The sequence below is a fragment of the Tenrec ecaudatus genome, chromosome 4 (assembly GCF_050624435.1).
Source record: "Tenrec ecaudatus isolate mTenEca1 chromosome 4, mTenEca1.hap1, whole genome shotgun sequence".
In the NCBI taxonomy this organism is placed as follows: Eukaryota; Metazoa; Chordata; class Mammalia; order Afrosoricida; family Tenrecidae; genus Tenrec; species Tenrec ecaudatus.
This window is the reverse complement of record NC_134533.1, coordinates 39,818,290-39,838,861: the sequence shown is the minus strand read 5'-3', so window position 1 is coordinate 39,838,861 and position 20,572 is coordinate 39,818,290. Positions and strand designations below refer to the sequence as shown.

The 20,572-nt window shown below is 40.3% G+C and overlaps 1 protein-coding gene across 1 annotated transcript in view; it reads right to left on the bottom strand.

Annotated features, from left to right (window-relative positions):
- DCDC1 (doublecortin domain containing 1) overlaps positions 1–20,572 on the bottom strand; it is a 469,848-nt gene that overhangs the window by 215,710 nt on the left and 233,566 nt on the right. Inside the window, exons 9-12 of the mRNA XM_075547690.1 lie at positions 19,770–19,871; positions 16,058–16,218; positions 12,936–13,064; positions 10,156–10,261 (exon numbers count right to left, since the gene is read on the bottom strand). Coding sequence (XP_075403805.1) covers positions 10,156–10,261; positions 12,936–13,064; positions 16,058–16,218; positions 19,770–19,871 — 498 coding nt within the window. The remainder of the gene's footprint in view (positions 1–10,155; positions 10,262–12,935; positions 13,065–16,057; positions 16,219–19,769; positions 19,872–20,572) is intronic.

Sequence of the window (20,572 nt, the reverse complement as noted above, 5' to 3'; positions counted from 1 at the left end):
ACATCAAAAGCAGGGAAAACAGTAGGGAGTCCATGCAATCTCTTAAGTGTGGAGCACTCTATGAGATGAGATTAGGGGTAGCTATGGGGATGGACAGGAGGGAGCTGATGGGGGGACATTGCATGCCTCCAACTCAGGTGCATCATCAGATTACGTAAATCAAAGAGATCTTGCATCTTCCAGCTTTTCTCATACAGGCCTGACTGGAGAATTAGCATCACCGGTAGAAATTTACTCTTTAATATTTAATAAGATTTGTCTCCTAACACTGATAATTGTTGTGTGGTAATCATGCTAAGTTTTTAAGTACCAATATTAATTTATATGAGACTATGGGAAAATGCCAATTTTTGCTGCAAATCCAGTAAATAATACTGCTTCCATAGTCATGAATTTTCTAATAAAAAAAAAAGTCCCATCTCTATATGTGGGGATACTAGACTTTTATTCAATAGCAAATGGTTTTTTAAAATATAGAAATTAAATAATGATTAACACTTTACAAATGCAACCAGGGCATAATGTAAGGGCACAACTAATATAATAGGTGATTAATCTACAATGGATGATGTGCAGTCATTTCAAAAGAGAAAAGAATGACTCCTATCTGTGGGAGTAAAATTTGCAAAGTACAGCAACCCCACAACATAAGCAGATTTGACTTACAGCTGTTTGATTGTGGATTCCACAGTTAGCCAGGAGTGGCTGCTTTCTGGAGGGGACTCCCCGAGTCCCTGAACAAAGAGAAACCATATCCCACTAATCCATCCTCCACAGGACTCAACATTTAAAGTAGCCCCTCTTACTCAACCTCCTAACTCCAAGTTGCCACCACACTCCAACCTCCCCCTGCAACTGGGCAGGAGATTGTTTTGACTGGAATCAGTCAGACAGAAGAACTGTACTGCCAACTGCTTCTTTGTACAACACCTGCTGCCAGCCCCTAAATTCTTGTTATCTCCACAACATGTTTTAATCTTTTAACAGTTGGCTTATTGGTGAAGAGTGAAGGGGTCCTTTGTGTCTGTCTTGGGTTGGCACCCAGTATTAACACCATGCTGTTCTTTACGAGATAGTTTGCTGGACAGTTCCCAAGTGATTCTCGGGGAGCAGACACCGCCAGGCCCGCTCGCTCAGCTTCATTTGGTGTCATTAAAAAAGAAGCAGCAGAACGTCCCTGCCAAATGTGAGGCTCTGAGATGCTTACAAGTGACAGTGGCCATTCAATCTCTCTGCGGCGACTTCATCTTCATTTTTCTTTGTACTTAAACCTGATCGTTAAGCCTTAGACCAAACATTTATGAGCATGGAGAAGACAGAAATTGTTAATGTTGTGATTCAGAAAAATAAGCGATAGCAGCCTTCAAAATACTATTTCTTGTATGTGGACACAGACATAAAACAGCATTCATCATACATGTGGATGCCACTTTATATGTCATTGGAATGTCTTTTAAGTTTTAAAGAGGCGTCATTTTAACTCTTTTGAATATATATCTTCATTTAAATAACCATTATAACTTAGCTTGTCTGTATGAACTATGCTGATGTAGAAAACAGTTAGACAAATGATGTGTATGCATCATAGCAGAGTTAAAATAATTTGCTTATTTTCCCTATCTTGTGTATGAATGTGGAATAGCCTGCTTTCAACATTCTTTTACACAAACTAAAAATAAATGAAAGAAAAATTCAAGGGGGTTTTGTTTTAGTTTCTGTTTTGTTTACAGAGTTGTTGAGGAAAAAATACAGGATAACAATCTTTTTCAGGAAAGGGGAATTTCATAGACTACAACTTTATTCTGTACAAATTGCTTATTATGTGGGCCTCTTATAAGATTTTTTACCTTTGATAATGATTTCTGGGGCAAGCTAAATAATAAGCATTAGATTTTCTACAAATGAAAATCCACGGAATAAAAGATGTTATAAGACTCTCTTTCCTCATTCCCCTGATATTTCCTTCTTATTTTTCCCTTTCCCTAAACTATAGCTGATCAATCTATCCATCTCTATTTAAAAAAAGGAGCTGGGAACACCTGGAGGTGGAAGATACCAGAGAGGACATACTTAGGCACCCAAACAAGGTAAGGCATTTAAGAGCTGGGGGTGCAATTTTCAAATGGTTTCTAACTAATTATTCATCTAAAGAGGAAGGATGGGGTTGGGTTTTTTAATTTATGTCTCCTGTTGTAATACCAATTAGTTGAAAATTAAAACTAAAAATTGATCTTCATTTCAGTATGCACATGATATCTAGAACAGCTTTCTTCTTAATGACTCGCTGTTCAAAGATATAGCAAAGTAGAGATGGTTTCCCATTCCCAGCCTCCTTTGCAGCACACAGAAAAAGGTGTCTACCAGCATCCCAGACTGGTGGATTCATGAGGGGCTTTAAGAGGCACGCTGTGGTTCTAAAGTTCCAACTTGAAGACACACACACACACACACACACACACACACACACACATTACACAGTTGTCACTAATATTCTGCTGATATTTGCAAAGCACGTGCTAGACAGCTGAAATCACATTAAGTTTTTGTGTAATTTTGGTAGACTATACAAGCTGCCAAACACTAGCACACTTTTCTGCTATATTTTTCCATAACTAGGTATTCCTCAGTTATTTTTCTTAGGAACATCCTTTGTTTTATGTTAACTATCATGAAATCTAAATTCCTCCATTCCAGGGAAAACCAACAATGTTATGTCCTCAAGCTCAATTCAAATACAAAGCTTGCCAATTTAAACAGCAATAGAGCTGTTGAAAGATGGTTTCACCAAAGTGTCCATTTGTAGTTGTCGCTAAATCCTTTTTTTTAATGGATAAAAGAGCAACAGGTTATAATTGCCAGGGTTATAGCCATCTTCCACATTACTAACGGGGATTATATGCTCCAAATTTTTCTCTGTAGGAAAGGTTTTACTTGTCAATAGAGATTTAAAAGAACAGTCAGGGGCTGGGCACTGATATCTCTATCCCAAGCCAATTTTAAAACACATGCATCGAGAATACCGGCTTCTGCCTTCCCTCCCTGATCCCCACTCCCCACCCCGCCCTGTTGTAATCCTCTTAGTGTGTTCTTTTCCACAGTGAGCAGCAAGCTTCCACAACACAATGTCTGTAGATCTCTGTCACCTCTGCCCAAGCGTATGTTTAAAAGTGGACCCTTTCGGGTTATTCAATTACCATTCCCAATGCACTGGCCACGGCTCTGTATATCATTGGAGACATTTGCAGAGAGGATTTTAGAGGTTTCAAAGCTGAGGGAGAGCCATGTTTCTCTGAAAGCCTCACTTTGCTAATCAGTTTATCAAGTCTTGACTTTGTTGCATTACTAGGTTGGTTGGATGACATGTGATTCAAAACAACTTTTTCTTCACAAATCACAATTGCATACAAATATTCATTTAAGATGAGCAGATTTTTCCTTTTTCACTAAATCATTAGAACCAGTTACTAATTACTTGATAATTGAATTGTCACTCCCTAATTTTCTATGTGGAAATGGGTTGTCCTTGTAGCACTCTCTTTTGGCATGAAATCAAAGAGAGATCTTCCTTTCAAGTCCTTTCTCCCATATTTTGGTGCTATCATTTTTTTAAGTTTCAGGTTTGAGCTGACCTCTGGTGACTGAACTACTTACCTAATGAGAGGTAACTGAACATCTAGAGACTGCCACAGAAACAAGAAGGTGCAGGATAACTTCTGCTCTTGAGGAATTTTTAATGGAGCAAGAAGGATAAGGCAAGGACCTCCTGGGTTCACTTCCTAACACAAGGATCAACTCTGATCTTTCCTCTGCTCAAATCTATCCCAAAGCTCTTTATTTTCTACAGAAAAGCATCCTGAATCTCCCAGAGTCTTCATGAGCTAAGTTCAGCATTCCTAATGGAGCCGCTCATTCTGCCACCTACCCCAAGGTACCCTGAAAAGTGCTCAGGCTGGACCTCATGTTGAATTGCAGCCATGGGGAAAAAGTTCCATGAGGAGTACCATCAAGTTCAATATCGCTGTCCTGGCCCAACAAGAAGAAAACAAGGTCAGAAAAATTCTATTTGTTTTGGAGTTGGGGTTGAGGTAAAAAATGACTTCACAAAAATGACCACAATCAGACAGGGTCACAGTGATGGGAAGGACAGCAAGGACGTATGGAAAGAAAACCTCATGCCTAGCACAGTGACACAGTGACAGACAAAAGGAAGGGTGAGTTCCAGGCAGAGAAACGACCTGGGCAAAATAATCGAACGCTTTGATCACAGTCCAGAAAACAGCTAACGAGCACATTGACTTGGCTAAAATGCACGCATACACACAAAATATAGTGCAAATAAGCACAGAAACAAAACCCACCACATCACTGCCGTCAAGTCAATGTCGACTTATAGCGACCCGCTAAGACGGGGTAGAATTGCCCCCTGTGAGTTTCCAAGACTGTAACTCTTTAGGGAAATAGAAAACCCTGTCTTTCTCCTAGGGGGCGGCTGGTGGTTTCAAACTATTGATCTTGTGGGTCAAACCCAATGAGTAACCGCTACATCACCAGGGCTCCTCAATGGAAAGTAGTGAGCCTTAAGAGAGAGCATTACTAATTTACAGCTTGGGGATATTATGCACTTGCACTACATTTGTGGTAGCACCAAAAAGACAATGTCTGCTCCCAAATAACCCTCAACACAGTGGAGAAAACAAAACCAATGCTTACGCAGAAAAAAGAAGCCAACCCCAAGAACAACTGTCAAAGGATGACAGCCGCCTGGAGGACACAAAATGGTGAGAGATGAATTCTCTCTGGAGAACCTGAGATGACTTCCTGAAAGGAGACATTGAGGAAGGCCTTAGGGATAGAGATGAATAGACAAGCATGGCAATGATAGTGGTAGTACTGATGGGCTCGTGGTCTAGGCCAGAGAGTCTCAAGTTGTGGTTCACGACCCCTTTGGAAGTCAAACAACCCTTTCACTGGGGTTGCCTGATTCATAAGAGCAGCAAAATGACAGTGATGAAGTAGCAACGAAAATGATTTTATGGTTGGGGGGGTCACCACCACCTGAGGAACTGTATGAAAGGGTTGTAGCAGTAGGAAGGTTGAGAGCCATCTAGGCAAAGAACAACATGAGGCCTGGCATAGGCATCCTAATGTGAAAACCTGTTATGGGACAGAATTTATGAGAACTGACTGTAGGATAGGAAACAGAGAGGACCAGGAAGGAGAAGGCTGAGAAGTCAAAAGTGAAGATAGAACGGAGGAGCATCATGAAGATCGATGCAGACCAGGAAAGGTTTGGGAACCTGATTTAGTAGACAATATTTAGTTAGCCATACAATATTTTTTAAGCTCCAAATAATGTTACAGCAAAAATATAAAAAGGAATGTCTTAGAAGGAGGCCTAGAGTTAACTAATAAATCTCAGATGAATATAAAAGATAAAAGACAATTCCTCTTGCCTTTTATAATTTATCATTAGTAACTAGTTATTAGTATATCATTCAACTTAACTCTCTAAATTTCTTTAAAACTTATTATAAATATTTATTTGAAACAATTTCTATAATTATACTATTTATATTGAGATGCACCTTGAGACAACCAAGATTTTCCACAGCTTTGACATAACCTTGAGTGAGCAGTATGAAGACATTTGTAGAAGAGCCTGTTGGGACCACACAGAGACACAGTGTGGGAATTGTGCCCGCTCTGATCCTGCCACACCGAGGCAAAGCGCTAAGGGGTGCAACAGAACAGCAAGGGAACGGAGCGGCGAGGTCCCCAGGGAATGCTGAAGGTGGACTTTGGGGCCAGGGCGTGGTGCCCCAACAGACTGGACTGGAAAACACTCCTAAAGGCCAACAAACAGCCTTTGAACTAACTACAAGCTTTTCTTTCTTGTTGTTTTTTGTCATTGGTTTGTTGTTGATGTTTTGTTGTATAGTTGCTTGGTTTTCCTCTGTCTTGTTTTTGTGCATGTTATTATCTCCGCAGGTCTGTCTAAATAAGACAGACTAGATGAAAAATCGGGAGGAGAAAACAAAGGGACCAACATTTCCGGGGGAACATGGGAGAGGAGTGGGTTGGGGGAAAGGTAGTGGTGTTAACAAACCCAGGGACAAGGGAACAAAAAGTAATCCAAATCGGTGATCAGGAGGGTGTAGGAGACTTGGTAGGGCATGATCATGGGTAATGTAATGAAGAGGTATTGCTGAAACCCAGGTGGGGACAGATCATGATAGTGGGACAAAAGGAAAGTCAAAGGAAATAGATGAAAGAGCTAGGAGGTAAAGGGCATTTATAGAGGTCTAAAAAAAGGCATGTGCATATGCAAATAAATTTATGTATGAGGAAGGGGAAATCTATTTTTGTGCATATATTTATAGGTTTAGTATTAAGGTAGCAGATGGACATTGGGTCTCCACTGAAGTACTCCCTCAATGCAAGAATACTTTCTTCTATTAAATGGGCATTCTATGATGCTCACCTTCCTGACACAACCGTTGAAGACAAAGCAGGTGAATAACTAAATGTGGTGAAGAAAACTCATGGTACCCGGCTATGAAATGATATAGTGTCTGGGGTCTTAAAGGCTTGAAGGTAAACAAGCGGCCACCTAGCTCAGAAGCAGCAAATCCCACATGGAAAAAGCACACCAACCTGTGTGATCACGAGGTGCCTAAGGGATCAGTTATCAGGCATCAAAGAACAAAATATCATATCATTGTGTGCTCATCTCCCTGATATGATCGCTGAAGACAAATTGGTACATAAGCAAATGTGGCGAAGAAGCTGATGGTGCCCCACAATCAAAAGATATAGCGTCTGGGGTCTTAAAGGCTTGAAGATAAACAAGCGGCCATCTAGCTCAGAAGCAGCAAAGCCCACATGGAAGAAGCATACCAGCCTGGGTGATCACAAGTTGTTGAAGGGATCAGGTACCAGGCGTCATCAGAACAAAAACTCTTATCACAGTGGATGAGATGGGGAGTGCGGAGTGGAGACCCAAAGCCCATTTGTTGGCCACTGGACATCCTCTTACAGAAGGGTCTCGGGGAGGAGACAAACCAGTCAGGGTGTGATGTAGCAACGATGAAATATACAACTTTCCTCTAGTTGCTAAATGCTTCCTTTCCCTTACCCGCCCCTCCCCCCCAACTATAATGATCCCAATTCTATCTTGCAAGTCTGTGGCTAGATCAGAGGATGTACACTGGTACAGATAGGAACTGGAAACACAGGAATCCAGGGCGGATGATCCCTTCAAGACCAGTGGTGAGAGTGGCGATAGTGCGAGGGTGTGGGGAGGGTGGGCTGGAAAGGGGGAACCGATTACAGGGATCTACCTGTAACCTTCTCTCTCTGGGACATTGGGCAGGGAAAGCTATGACAAAATAATTTATAAATTATCAAGGGTTCATGAGGGGGGGGGAGCAGGGAGGAAAGGGAAAAAATGAGGAGCTGAATCCAGGGACTTAGGTGGAGAGCAAATGTTTTGAGAATGATGAGGGCACTGAATGCACACAAATGTGCTTTACACAATGATGTATGTGTGGATTTTGATAAGAGTTGTATGAGCCCCTAATAAACAATTAAGAAAAAGAGAGCTGTTGGGATAGTGTCTTTTGTATTCAAGCCCACTGCCATTGTGTTGATTCCGACTCTTCGTGACTTCAGTGGGGTTTCCGAGAACTATGACTCTTTAGAGGAGCAGGCAGCCTCATCTTCCTCCCACAGAGTATGAACCTCAAACTTCTGCCATAGATGCAGTCCATCCCTTACTCCATGTACCAGCAGTTCTCTTTGCTTTTGTATTACAAGTAGCATGTAAAGAGCCCAAATTGGTAGACAGGGCATTTCTATCTCTGAAGGTGTCTTTTGGTTTTGACTTCCTGGATTCAAAAACTAAAATTAATGAAGTAGAACTGTCTAACAACCCTATGTTGTTTGCCAAATAAAAAAGCATAGAAAATTATTACTTCTTTGAAATAGCTCAACTGTAGGGATTATTACATTATTTAGTAGATGAAGAAATTTCTAAGTATAAGTGAAGAAATAGACTGTAGATCGGGGGAGCCCATGAGTTGGGCTCTCAAAAGAACTCAAGCCTCTTAAGCATACTAATTTGTAAAGCAAGTAGATTCCATCATAAAGTACAGAGAAACAACAGCTGCCTTAAAGTCTAACAACTACCTTAAAGTCTTAAATCCTTACAATTGGACCAATAGGTAGCATAATGATAAATGGAGAAAAGATTGATGTCGTCAAGGATTTTTCTTATCTTGGATCCACAATAATTGCTCATGGAAGCAACAGTCAAGAAATCAAAAGACATATTGCCTTGGGTAAATCTATTCCACAAAACCTCTTTACAGTGGTGAAAAGGAGGGGCATTACTTTGAAGAATATGGTACCCCTGATCCAAGCCATGGTATTTTCAATTGCTTCATATGCATATGAAAGTTGGACATTGAATAAGGAAGACTGAAGACGAATTGATGCATTTCGATCATGGTGCCAGTGAAGAGTGTTATAGGTACCATGGACTACCAAAAGGACAAAGAAGCCAGCGTGCTCCTTAGAGGCAAGGATGGCGAGGCTTTGTCTTAGACACTTTAGACATGTCATCAAGAGAGACCGCTCCTAGATAAGAAAAGTCATGGTTGGTAAACTAGAGGGTTAGATAAGGAGAGGAAGGCCTCCAAGGTTATGGATTGATTCAGTGTCAACAACAATGGGCCAAACAAACACAGGACCAATTGTTAAGAATGTTTTCTTTCTGTGGTGTATAGGGTAACTATGGGTTGGAACCGACTCAACAGCACCTAACAACTAAGAAAATCTGGTAAACAATGATAATTAAATGATGCAATATATACTTGCTATCTTTTAAATTTGGAATTGCTTACTTAAAAGAAAAGAAACCATAACCCTGGGCCCGATGTTTGTAAAACAATTTATAGTTTTCAAAACACTTGCAAAAGTACCCATGCACATAAGCAAATGTGGTGAAGAAAGCTGATGGTGGCTGGCTATCAAAAGATACAGCATCTGGGGTCTTAAAGGCATGATAATAAACAAGCAGCCATCTAGCTGAGAAGCATCAAAGCCCACATGCAAAAAGCACACCAGCCTGTCTGACCACAAGGTGTAGAAGGGACCAGTTATCAGACATCAGAGAACTAAAAATCATATCAGTGGGTGCCCACCTTCCTGATACAATCACTGAAGACAAATGTGTGCATAAGCAAATGTGGTGAAGACAGCTCATGGTGCCCGGCTATCAAAAAATACAGAATCTGGGGCCTTAAAAGTTTGAAGATAAACAAGCAGCCATCTAGCTCAGAAGCAACAAAGCCCACACGGAAGAAGCATGCCAGCCTGTGTTACTACAAGGTGTTGAAGGGATCAGGTATCAAGCATCAACGAACAAAAATTCATATCATTGAAAATGTGGGTGAGTGCAGAGTGGAGACTCAAAGCCCATAGGTAGGCAACTGGACAACCCCTTACTGAAGGGTTGTGGGGAGATGATGAGCCAGTCAGGGTACAGGGTAGCAACGATGAAACATATAACTTTCCTCTAGTTCTTAAATACTTCCTCCCCCCACTATCATGATCCCAATTCTACCTTACAAATCTGGCTAGACCAGAGGATGTATATTGGTACAAATATCAACTGGAAACACAGGGAATCCAGGACAGATGACTCCTTATGGACCAGTGGTGAGAGTGACAATGAAGAGTAGAGGGAATATGGGTTAGAAAGGGGGAACTGACTACAAGAATCCACATACAGCCTCCTCCCTGGGGGATGAACAGCAGAGAAAGGGCAGGGGAAGTCGTCAGGCAGTGTAACATATGACAAAATAATAATAGTTTATGATTCATAAAGTGTTCATGAGGGAGGGGAAGGGGAGGAAGGAGGGGAAAATTGAGCAGCCGATATTGAGGGCTCAAGTAGAAAGCAAATGTTTTGAGAATGATGATGGCAACAAATGTGCATGTGTGCTTGACACAATTGATGCATGTATGGATTGTGATAGGAATTGTATGAGCCCCCAATAAAATGATTTTTAAAAATACCCATGCAGTCATCACATATCGACTGAGATCCAATACATAAATGGCACCTTGTTAAATATAACAATGAATGCTTACTTTGTTCTGTAGGAAATGGCTCTGCAGGTCCACCTTTTCAAACTGATCTGGTATCATCTGACTGGTGCAGTTATAGGTCAGTGGAAATCCCTCACAAACTTCCCACCTTAAAAAAAAAAAGTAAAACCTTAAATTTTATTTTAGAAGAATATATCTATTTAGTCACAATGTTCTTTAATATAGTAGTATGAGGTAGCTCCAAAATCTCAAAAAATTCCATTATCTTTTTAATTCCACTTTTCAACCAACTTTTTGGAATCTAGTATATTTATTGAAGTCTCATTCTCTGTCCTGAGGAAAGAAAAAAGTACGGTTCCGAACTTTTAAAAATACACCTATAATTTGCTTTATCTATAAGTGGTAAAGAGGTTTTAAACCCTTATGTTGAAATTATGAAGAATATTAGAGAATTTCATACCTACTTAGTTACCAAAAAATGAAGATATTAAAAAATGTTGTCTGAATCTTAGAAAATCTCTTAAAGTGAAGTGTCCCTCATTGTAAAATGTGTACTTTAAGTCCACTAGGTGGTGAGTGGTGAAGAGCTGTAATTACATGATACATTTGGCTAGCTGGACGGAGTCACCTCATCAGACTGCTTATGAATCTTTGGTTCTGCTCTCGGCTGTTTGCCTTTTTACATATATTTAAGTAGGGTTATAATGTGCTCAATTGCTAACTTGGTTATGTTAAACATGCTAATATGGCACTTTTGAGAGAAACTTAAGAGGCAACAGAGTACAGTGGGTACAAAGAAAAATCACAAACTTGACAAGCTCAGTTTCAGTCTTAGCTCAGCCAAATCACTGTTCTTAAGAATAAACAAATTCTTACCCTAAAGACAATTACCTGGCTCAACACTGGTGTGTTCAGCCATATTGAAGCACAATATTCAACCAGTCTGGCACTGGTAATTGCATTTTAAAAAATCCAGACTCAGAAGTGTAAATAAGAACCTGAATATTAAGATTGCAAGTAATCCATATTACAAGTAGGTCATCACCACTTTACAGTACAGAAAGAAAATTCAAATGTTGTATAAAGTTAAGGAAATAATCCATTAAGATTAGTTTCGGTTCAGCAAAAATACTTTCCTATTATATACTTAGAAACACATATCTAACTTGAATCAATCTAATCAAACAGTTTTCATGCACTGAAGGAAGTAAAATTAAGGAAGAATGCATGAAGTCAAATAAAAACATGTCAATTAAAAATGAAAAGAAAGGGAACTAAGCAAATGTAGCCGCGTGGAGGAAGATTATTGGACTCAAGTCTTCTTATAAGTGCGAAAGACCTATGGAAAAACACTGAATAATTATTTTCTATCTTTAAAGTAAAAAAGAGCACGAGTATAAATATTTAATTCTTGCCTGGAAAGTAGTAGAGTTAGTCATGAGAGGCTATCATTCTCATTTCACCAGCCACAGATCCTGTCTTTCTAGTCATATTTAGCAATAGATTCGACACGAGCTGGGCTGAGTGACGTCATCAGACTACTTTCGGCTCTCTACTTTTAGCCTTTATTGCCTATATTTTAAGTTGCGGTATAATGTGTTAAGTTACAAAAAGCTACATGAGGCCTTAGAAGTAGATCATCTAATGCAATGCGGAATCAGCGTCGTCGTGCCTCCCTGGCCAATACGGTAGTCACCAGCCACATGACCCATTTACATTGAAATTACACAAAATTAAAATTCCATTCTTCAGTTATGTTAATCACATCTCAGGGGATTAATAGGTACAACGTTCATTTCCATCATCACAAAAAGTTTCATCAGACAGGGCACTGGATAGAGGCTAAGTCGTCAGGTTCTAAGAGACAATCTTGGTTCTGCCACCTATGCGTGGTAGAACTGTGTGACTTTGGACAAATTACGTCAACCCCCTGATTCTCAGTCTCAGCCTCTATGATTTGGAGTGAAATAAGGTCATAGGCGCTCTGGTGGTGCAGTGGATACACATTAGGCTGCAACCGGCAAGGTCAGCAGTTCAAAACGAGCAGCCACTCCTTGGGGAAATGGCAAGGCTTTCTAGTTCAGTTAAAAGTGACAGTCTGGGAAAACCCAGGGACAGTTCCAACCTGTCCGACAGGGTCCCTACGAGTCAGAATCAACTCAATGACAGCGGATTTTGGCTTCTTTGGATTTGAGGTAATAACAGAAAAAATGGAATTATTTGGGAGATTAAGTAAACTATTATCCAATTCCTCTAGAACTATGCCTCACCTATGCTCCAGCAGATGGGCTTGAACTGTTGACCCAGCAGTTAGCAGTTCAATGCATAACTCATGAGGCCACATAGACTCCTTGAGATAGGAATGGATTCCTAGATATACTAATGCATTACTCTTCACAGTCCCACCACGCCTCCAATCTATTGCTTTTGTTTTAACTTTATCAATATTAAATGAGATGTTTATATATGAACACTCATACCCAGGAACATATTCCTATTTTCTATTTAATTATTCCACTTAAAACAGCTAATTCAGAAACATCCATGAAAAAAATTAAGTTTTAAGACTTAAAACAACATTGAGTCTGCAAACTAGATGCTACAATCTGCTCACTGCCCCATATAGGTTTATTTCTTTTTTTTAACTCAAGGAAAGTTACTAACAAGTTTTCCTTGGCTTTAGCTCGTACCATGAAAATAAGTCAATAAAATAAATCATTGCTCATGTAAGATAATTTCAAATGATTTTTTTTTAGGGTTTCAAATCTCTTACTCTGAGAAGTCTGAAAATACAGATGTTTTACCCAAACGTGTTAGTTTACCTGTCACATGCAGGTGGCAGAACAGCACCAGGGTCCAGAAAGGCTTTATATGCGACTGTGACGCCGCCGCCTTTGTCAAAGGCTGACACTCGGTCAAAGGTCACGCCCAAAACAGGATTCAGAGGAGATCTGAAAAAGGAAATAGCATCAAAACATCTTCAAAATTAGTCACGTACTGAAACTGAAGAAAAACAAACAACCAATTATACAGTAACAGGATGTAGTAAGACCCAGGAATAAGCGATTTCATATTTACAAATCGCTACTGTTGGTGTCCCATACTGCGCCTGAAATGCACGTACTGAAATGTTCATTCCCGTTTATTTCGCTACTTTGTAATAGGCCAAGACTGTGTGCCACATGTGTAATAAAACATTTCATGGATTAAAAATAATCAATTGTCATTCGTTTGATGTTTATATATAATTGCAGTGCTATGCGTCCTTGTTGATTTTTGGAGCAGATAATTAAATGAATCCTTAATATCTGGATATAAGTATTTTTTGTGAGTTCAATACATGCTATGCTTATGTAATGTTTTTTCATGATAATGACAGTGAGGCACATTGTTTTATGTTAATCTGATCATTTGGTAACCAAAACTGAACACAGATCTTAAATAGGTCACAATGTTTCTCTAGATTGATGTCAAAGACAAGTTATTTAACTATAGAATAAAAGAACACAGCCATATCATCTGTGTAATATTTTTGCATAAGGCATTTAAACAGCATGTATTCATGAGAAAACACGCAAACATCCAGAGTATGGGCATTCTATAGAAGGGAGGCCTGGATTCTTTAAATATATATATATATATATATTTATAAGATTCTTTAAAAAAATAAAAGCAAGGCATGAGATCAAAACAAAAAGTAAGTAGACAATGCTGGGTAATCTTTGATCTTCTAAAGGAAAAAGAACTGGGGGAAATAAAGAAAACTAAGCACAATATAGGATTCTTAAGAGGACATAGATTACAACAAGCTTTCTAACACATTTTGGGGATAGATTGCATAATTTGAACACAATTTGGATATTGTATAATATTATTGCATTATTGTTGACTGTTTAGATGCATATAATGTGATGATGTTAAAGAATGTCCCATGCTTCAGTTATGTGATCTGAAGCATTTAGGGATAAAAACGTATTAATTGTTTGAAATGACTTTTGCAGACTCTTTCAATTGGCAAATATTGGTGAAGATGACATGAGTACACACTGTACTATACTTTAAGCTATTGAGTCAATTCAAAATTTTTTTCAATAACTATCTGAGGAAAAATAATGAAAGGTCTCAAAATAAAAACAGGTATTAACAAAATCATCTTTCGCAAATTAGCAACCTGATTTCATAGCAACATAAATTAGACATGTTAAGATCTCCCAGAAAACAAATATCATAAAATGAAATTAAATGGCAATGACATTTTAGACACATAAATTTTAGAAGTTCCAGTGGTAGTAAAATACTATAATAGTTTCCTGGTGCTTTATATTGGATTCAAAACTAGAAGGGGGAAAAATCCTGTTAGAATAACAGTGTAATATAAAGTACCGATCATTTATGAATTTCCCAGCCACAATCCTCAAAAGATTTTAGAATATCCTAGTCACTTGGCATTTTACTAGTTAATCCACAAATATAATCTAATTAGCTAAGAACAAGTGTTTTGAGCTTATTAAAATACTGTATTATAACAAATATCATTAAAAACATCAAAATTAGTCATTACTTTTGTTGGATAATGATATTAAAAAGAAATAATAATGACACACATTTTATTAAAGCCTTGCCTTCTAATTGGCTTTTAAATTATCCAAGAATACTAGCTACTATAACATTCATCACTTTTTTATCATTATTAAAAAATTCTCCTCACAATGTAATTAAATTATATTTGAAAATTGCCTAAAGAAAAAAATTTACCAGCCCTTATGGATCTGTTTAATTCTATAAATTGTGCAGCATAAGAAACCATTGAACAATTTACTCTAATAGGAGAGAGAAAAAAAATTTTGGAAGATGCTACCCACAACTTATCCTGCCAAACTCCTTTCAAGACCTTCCTGGATTTCTGAATAGATATGGTCCCATCATTGACATATTGATGATTGCAATACATAGCAAATCCAATCAGCTCCTACTTTGCTAAGAGTTAGACCTGCCTATGGTCTTCTTGTTATAATTAATATACAACCAACTCTCCTCCATAAGTAAAATTACTTCCCCTACTGTTTCTAGAGATAAATGATGAGCTAAAAAAAAATAATAGACAGAAAGTGTGTTTAAGTTTCCTGACAAGCAGTTTTCGGGCTCTTCTGGATGGCTGCTGTCAAAATACGCATGAATTTCCAAGGTGTTCAGCACAACAGCCCGGCTCATTAGTGCCTGCAGTCCTCAGTCACCCCCTTTGCTCAGAAACACAGATAATTTTATGCAGAAATTTACCAATCTACAAAAATTTACACAATGCTCAGCAATAACCAGTAATTATTAGGGGATAATGTAAGGCACTTTTGAGGAATGTAACTTTGAAAGGATAGGGCTTACCGGCTTTACCAATTTATCTTTAGTTGTCCTGTCATTGGTGCTTAAAAGGTTAAGACTTTATTTGTGAAAACAGAGAGAGATAGTGGGGAATCATGTTGTCTACAGCTTCATAAATCTTGCTTAAGATCCTTTTCAATTACCATCCATTTCTCCTTTAAAAAGGGACAAAAAATAGAGGCGTGGAAGCAGGTCAGGGCAGTGTGCGACAATGACAGTGTGATGGGCTGGGCCCCCCGCGGCGTTTCCATCTGCTGTCATTAAAGTGCCTACTCAGACATGAACAAATCCCTCTTGCTGTGCTGACAGGCAAGACTTCAAGAAGCGGGGCAAGGCATTAAGACCGAAAGTCAGAGAGAGACAGACAGAGAGGGATGTCATATTCCACAGACAAGACTGCCGCACAAAAATGCCCCTGAAATTTTATTGGAATTCAAAATGAATTGCGGGGGAAGAAACAACATTTTTTTTTCATTAAAGGCAGTACTTGAGGTCTCAACTCCCCATCGAAATGGGCTTGCCTATGGAATGACTAAGGACAGACAGATAACAGACGACTCACTCCTACCTGTACGCTTTACCATAAGAGACCCAAATTTTTTGCTCATTCTTCAGCAAAAGTGGATTCTTAATTTCTTGACCACACTCATCGAAAAGCCGGACTGAAGAAAAATTGAGGCTCGGTGGAGTGAAGGAGGCTTGAAGCCTTTGATGAATCTTGCAAAGTAACTGGTGGTGAGAGGGAGAAAAAAACTAAAATGTGAACATCTAATAAACTGTCTCGATTCAGTAACAAATGAAGTCCAAACAACTGATAATTAAATTCATATAGAATGTTAAAAGAAGTGTGAAATGACTGCAGTGTTTAGCTCCCTGTAAAGTAACAAAATGAGCATGGGCTTTTAACCAGCAGGGGGTGCCACAGGCTTGTGATGGAGCCCTGACCCTTCGGCACAGCGACTGAAAGCAGATGTGACAATCTTACAGAAAGCGTTTGGTTACACTCAGGAAATGGTCCTCGCTGATAAGGGTTATGCTTCCCTTGTCTCAGCTACACATTTTGTTGGGCTCCTTCCCGAATCTGTTTGAGTTTTACAAGGAGCAATCTCCCTGTCCCCAAATAACCTCAGGTAATCAATCGTGGGATAATTTCCCACTGACTGGATTGCAAAAACAAATATGGCTCTCAGTCTTTATATTAATGAAAGAGTCCAAGCAGTAATGGATGCTTTCAAGTTGTGAGTCAGATCTCATAGAAGTGCAAAATATATGAGATGCGGTCATTTCATAGTTGAAATAATAGCACTGCCGGTGGGTGCTCCTCTATGACTTTAGTGTCTCCAAATCATTAAGATATTTCTCATTTCAGGCATATTTCAAATACAGAGTACATCTGACTAAATTCCATTGCATGTGGAATTTCATGGCAGTTTTTCATGATCATGTGTCACCTTTGTTATAGTGTTCAGACCTCTGCTCTTTCCTGCTTCGCACCCACCTGGTCCATCCCTGTGTCTCCCCTCTGTCAGAGGCTTGATTTCCTTCCCTCCCTTGTCAGTTCATGTGTCTCTCAATTTCCTGGGACTGTCATCCCTGCGGGGGTGCAGATGTAGTTATGGGCTTTTCGTGCCTAACTGCAGTTTGGGGTGCCTTTTTCTGTTTGCGTTTTGGCTGTCTCTGTTAATTCCCATTGAAGGTGTATTAGAGACGGGCTAAGTACCACGGCTCAGAGGAAGAAGAAAAAGTTGCAATGTGCCAGCTAGCCCAGGTTGCCTCATTGCTTGCCTGTAATCCCTTGGTGTTTAAAATCCTTTCCTTGGTCAGAAACTACCTCAGTGGTAAAGGATTCACACGCTGAACTGATAAGTAAATGCCAATATCTCCAACTCCCAGCCTTTCCTTGCCTTTTCCAATGTCAGCTTTTTAGCCTTGAGCATCAGAAAGGCTAAAAGTGATGGCACCCCTTTCAGTTCATTGAAGTCAACATTGCTCATGGGTCATAGTCAAGTGCTTTGACTATAAAATGATTACTCGTCTCTTTAGGAGAGTAATACACAAAGGTGTTAGAAGGGCAGGGGCTCTCTTTTTCTGGGTTCCCTTCCCCCTGCTAGAATTGCAGAAATGCTGTCAGATTTGCAGATTATGTCTACCAACTTGCCATTTATTTCTGCACAGTCTCGGCTCTAAAGTTTCTGTCTGTTGCTTTGCTATTCCTTCAGAACACATGTAATACTGATTCTGTCCGTTTGGCTGGTTTTAAATCGCAGTGATTTTGCTTTGCAGGCCAGCACCTTTTGAGAAGAGGGAAGGCTCCTAGCGATTTCAGGTTTGATGCTGCAGAGAAATGTTTGTGAAAAGGACAAGGCTCCGTGGTAGAGATGGGACCCCTGGCCACTTAACCAATTGCACTCTCCCAGGAGCTGCATTGCAGTCTCCACTTTCTCAACTTGGTGACACCCTGCATTCTAGGTGTTCCGAGATGAGCATCCCACAGCCCATGGGAGGTAAGGGCCCACGGCACCGCAAGGGCTATGGGCACCAAAACTTGTGATAATCGTAGCCCACTTATCTCTATAGCTATCATCACCAGGCCTTAGAGGATAAGAATGTGCTCGAGGACCTGAGAAAAGCATCCAAGATCGTAGGGTGGCGATTTGAGACAAGCATTCACACACTGAAAGAATCACCCTAGGTGTTGAGACCCTACCAGGCAAAAAGCCTTAGGACATCGTCTCTGATTCAAGCCCCACCCACCCACCTCCCATCCGGACTGAAGCCATGGCTGAGGGATGGAAGGAGAGTGGTGACTAAGCAGAGTGCATTTGGAGAGAGGAGTGTAGAAGATCAAAAGCATAAATCTCACTTGAACAGTCAAAACTTTGTCAGTTGATTTCCCCCCCCTCCCCATGCATGCTGGAGTTGATCTGGTTTTCAACATTTTTTGTAATTTTGTCCTGTTTTGTTTGTTCATATTAGGGTGCACCTCTGAGGTGTTATGTCATGGGGGGTCACTCTCTTGAAATTATGTTACATGTTTTCTCTGGTTTTCAGTAACTGAAGCCCTGTATTGATTAACTGGTAAGGACAGCAAGTAGAATATGGGTTTCGGAGGGGCGAGGGGAGTTCAGTGGTGACGGAGGGTAAAAGGGAGACCACGTAGAAAAAGAAGGATTGGAAACTGACTGTGGTAGCAATTACACAATTCTACTTGACATGATTGAACCAGGGATGATATATGTATTAACTCCCAATTAATAATAAAAATTTTTTAAAGAAGCAAAGATCCATTTGGGGATGCCTAAACACAAAAAGTTCCTCTGAGTTACCATCTATCTGTATAAGATAACATAAAACCCACCTTTGATTTTAACATAAAACCAAAAGTAAAATATGGTAGTCGAATACCGAAATGGGGGCGACATATGGAGAATTCTCAGAAGGCAATTTGTGTTATCAGAGTGATAATGGTAAAAGGAAACCATCCAAGCCCTGCAGCCTCTTCTGTCTCTAATCGATCAAGCCAGCATTCCCCAGTCTCTTCGGGTCCCAGCTAATGCTCCCGTGAGCGCTCCTCACATGCGTCTGCAACTTTGGAGACAGGCTGTAGACACCAAGCAATGGACACCATCAAGGAGAGGTACGTCTGAGAGCGCGGAACTGAAGGTGCACAAGGGGAGGGGAGCATGCTCCTGAACAAAAGCCAGGCAACAGAGCCCCAAACACTGCTTGTGCACTCGGGCGCATAACCCCAATTTGTAAACAACGGGGTGTTGCGTGTCCTTTTATGCAAGACAAAGAACCCAAAGAAAGACCCTGAACATGTTGGTTCTGCCTGAAAAACAAACCAATTGTCTGGAAAGCAGGCAAAGGTGAGGGTGCCTACGATCAAGCAGCTGGAAGGCTTCCCAGCAGGGCGGAAGGTAGAAGAAGAGCAAGTGTCTGTGCGTTATTCTGTGTCTAGGACTTGGAACCTCCCTGGAGCCCTACTGCCCCCACCCCCCATTTTATTTTAAAGTGTGAACAAGATAGCAACCTCTGTGTGGCAAAAGCACACAGATTTCCAAAAGAAAAAGGGTGGACAGATTTCCACAAAGAAGCATAATGGAAATTGAGATGGTCTTAGGTAAGGGTCCAGGAGGTCCCACTACCCCCAAAATTGACCCTCACACCGAGCTGATGATTCCCCTCGTTTCTAGATGATTTTCAAGTTGTAACTCTAAATTCACGACAAGTAACCTAGAAGACAGATATAGTCACAAATAAATGGTAAGTAAACTCACTCTTTCCATCATCTCGCCAGGCTGAGTTGAGCCACTAGACTGCAAATCTTTGAAACTGATACAAACAGAAATCTCTCCAGTGTCTTTACCATTTTCATATACCTGAAAATAAGCACATTCGAAGATCAAAATCACTATATGCACACACGTAAGTACATATGTGCACAACATACACGGATGCAGGCCTTGCAGAGTACTGTGCTAACAGAAAGTGTGTACATGGGACTTAGGGCAAGCAAGACTGCTCGGATAAATAAGTGCAAGCCAGGCACTGGCAACGAGTATGGCCCGGACTAAAAGAATCGTGTAAAGAAAGGTCCCCGTTCCTCCCTTCAGTTTCAGTCATTTTCAGCAAATTGGTGCCTCCTACAATCTTAAAATAGTAGGAAACAGATTTCAGGGGACAAATCACTGACGGTGGCCTCCCGAGTGGGGCAAGAGTCAATGAAAGGTCAGCAAGCACCTACGTAACACTCATTGGATTCTTCTTGCAAAAACAGAAAGCCACAAATTCCGTGTGGGATGTCTGATTTGTACGTACTTAAACTGCGTGAGCGCTCAGCTCAGCTCTCGATGCAGAGAAGAAGATTCAACCTGACAGGTTCATTGCCTGACAGTACAGGAACGTCCTCCCTTTAACTGCGCGCAGACTCCACGTTGTGGAGAACAGGGATACATTCCCAAACAGTGCGTGATGAAAACCCTGGCTGGGGAAAAAGGAAAAGAAAAGAAAGAAGCTGGCGACTGTTCTGGTCCAAAGGATCCGAATAAGCCTGGCCAGACGGGACGGACGGCTCCAGCGG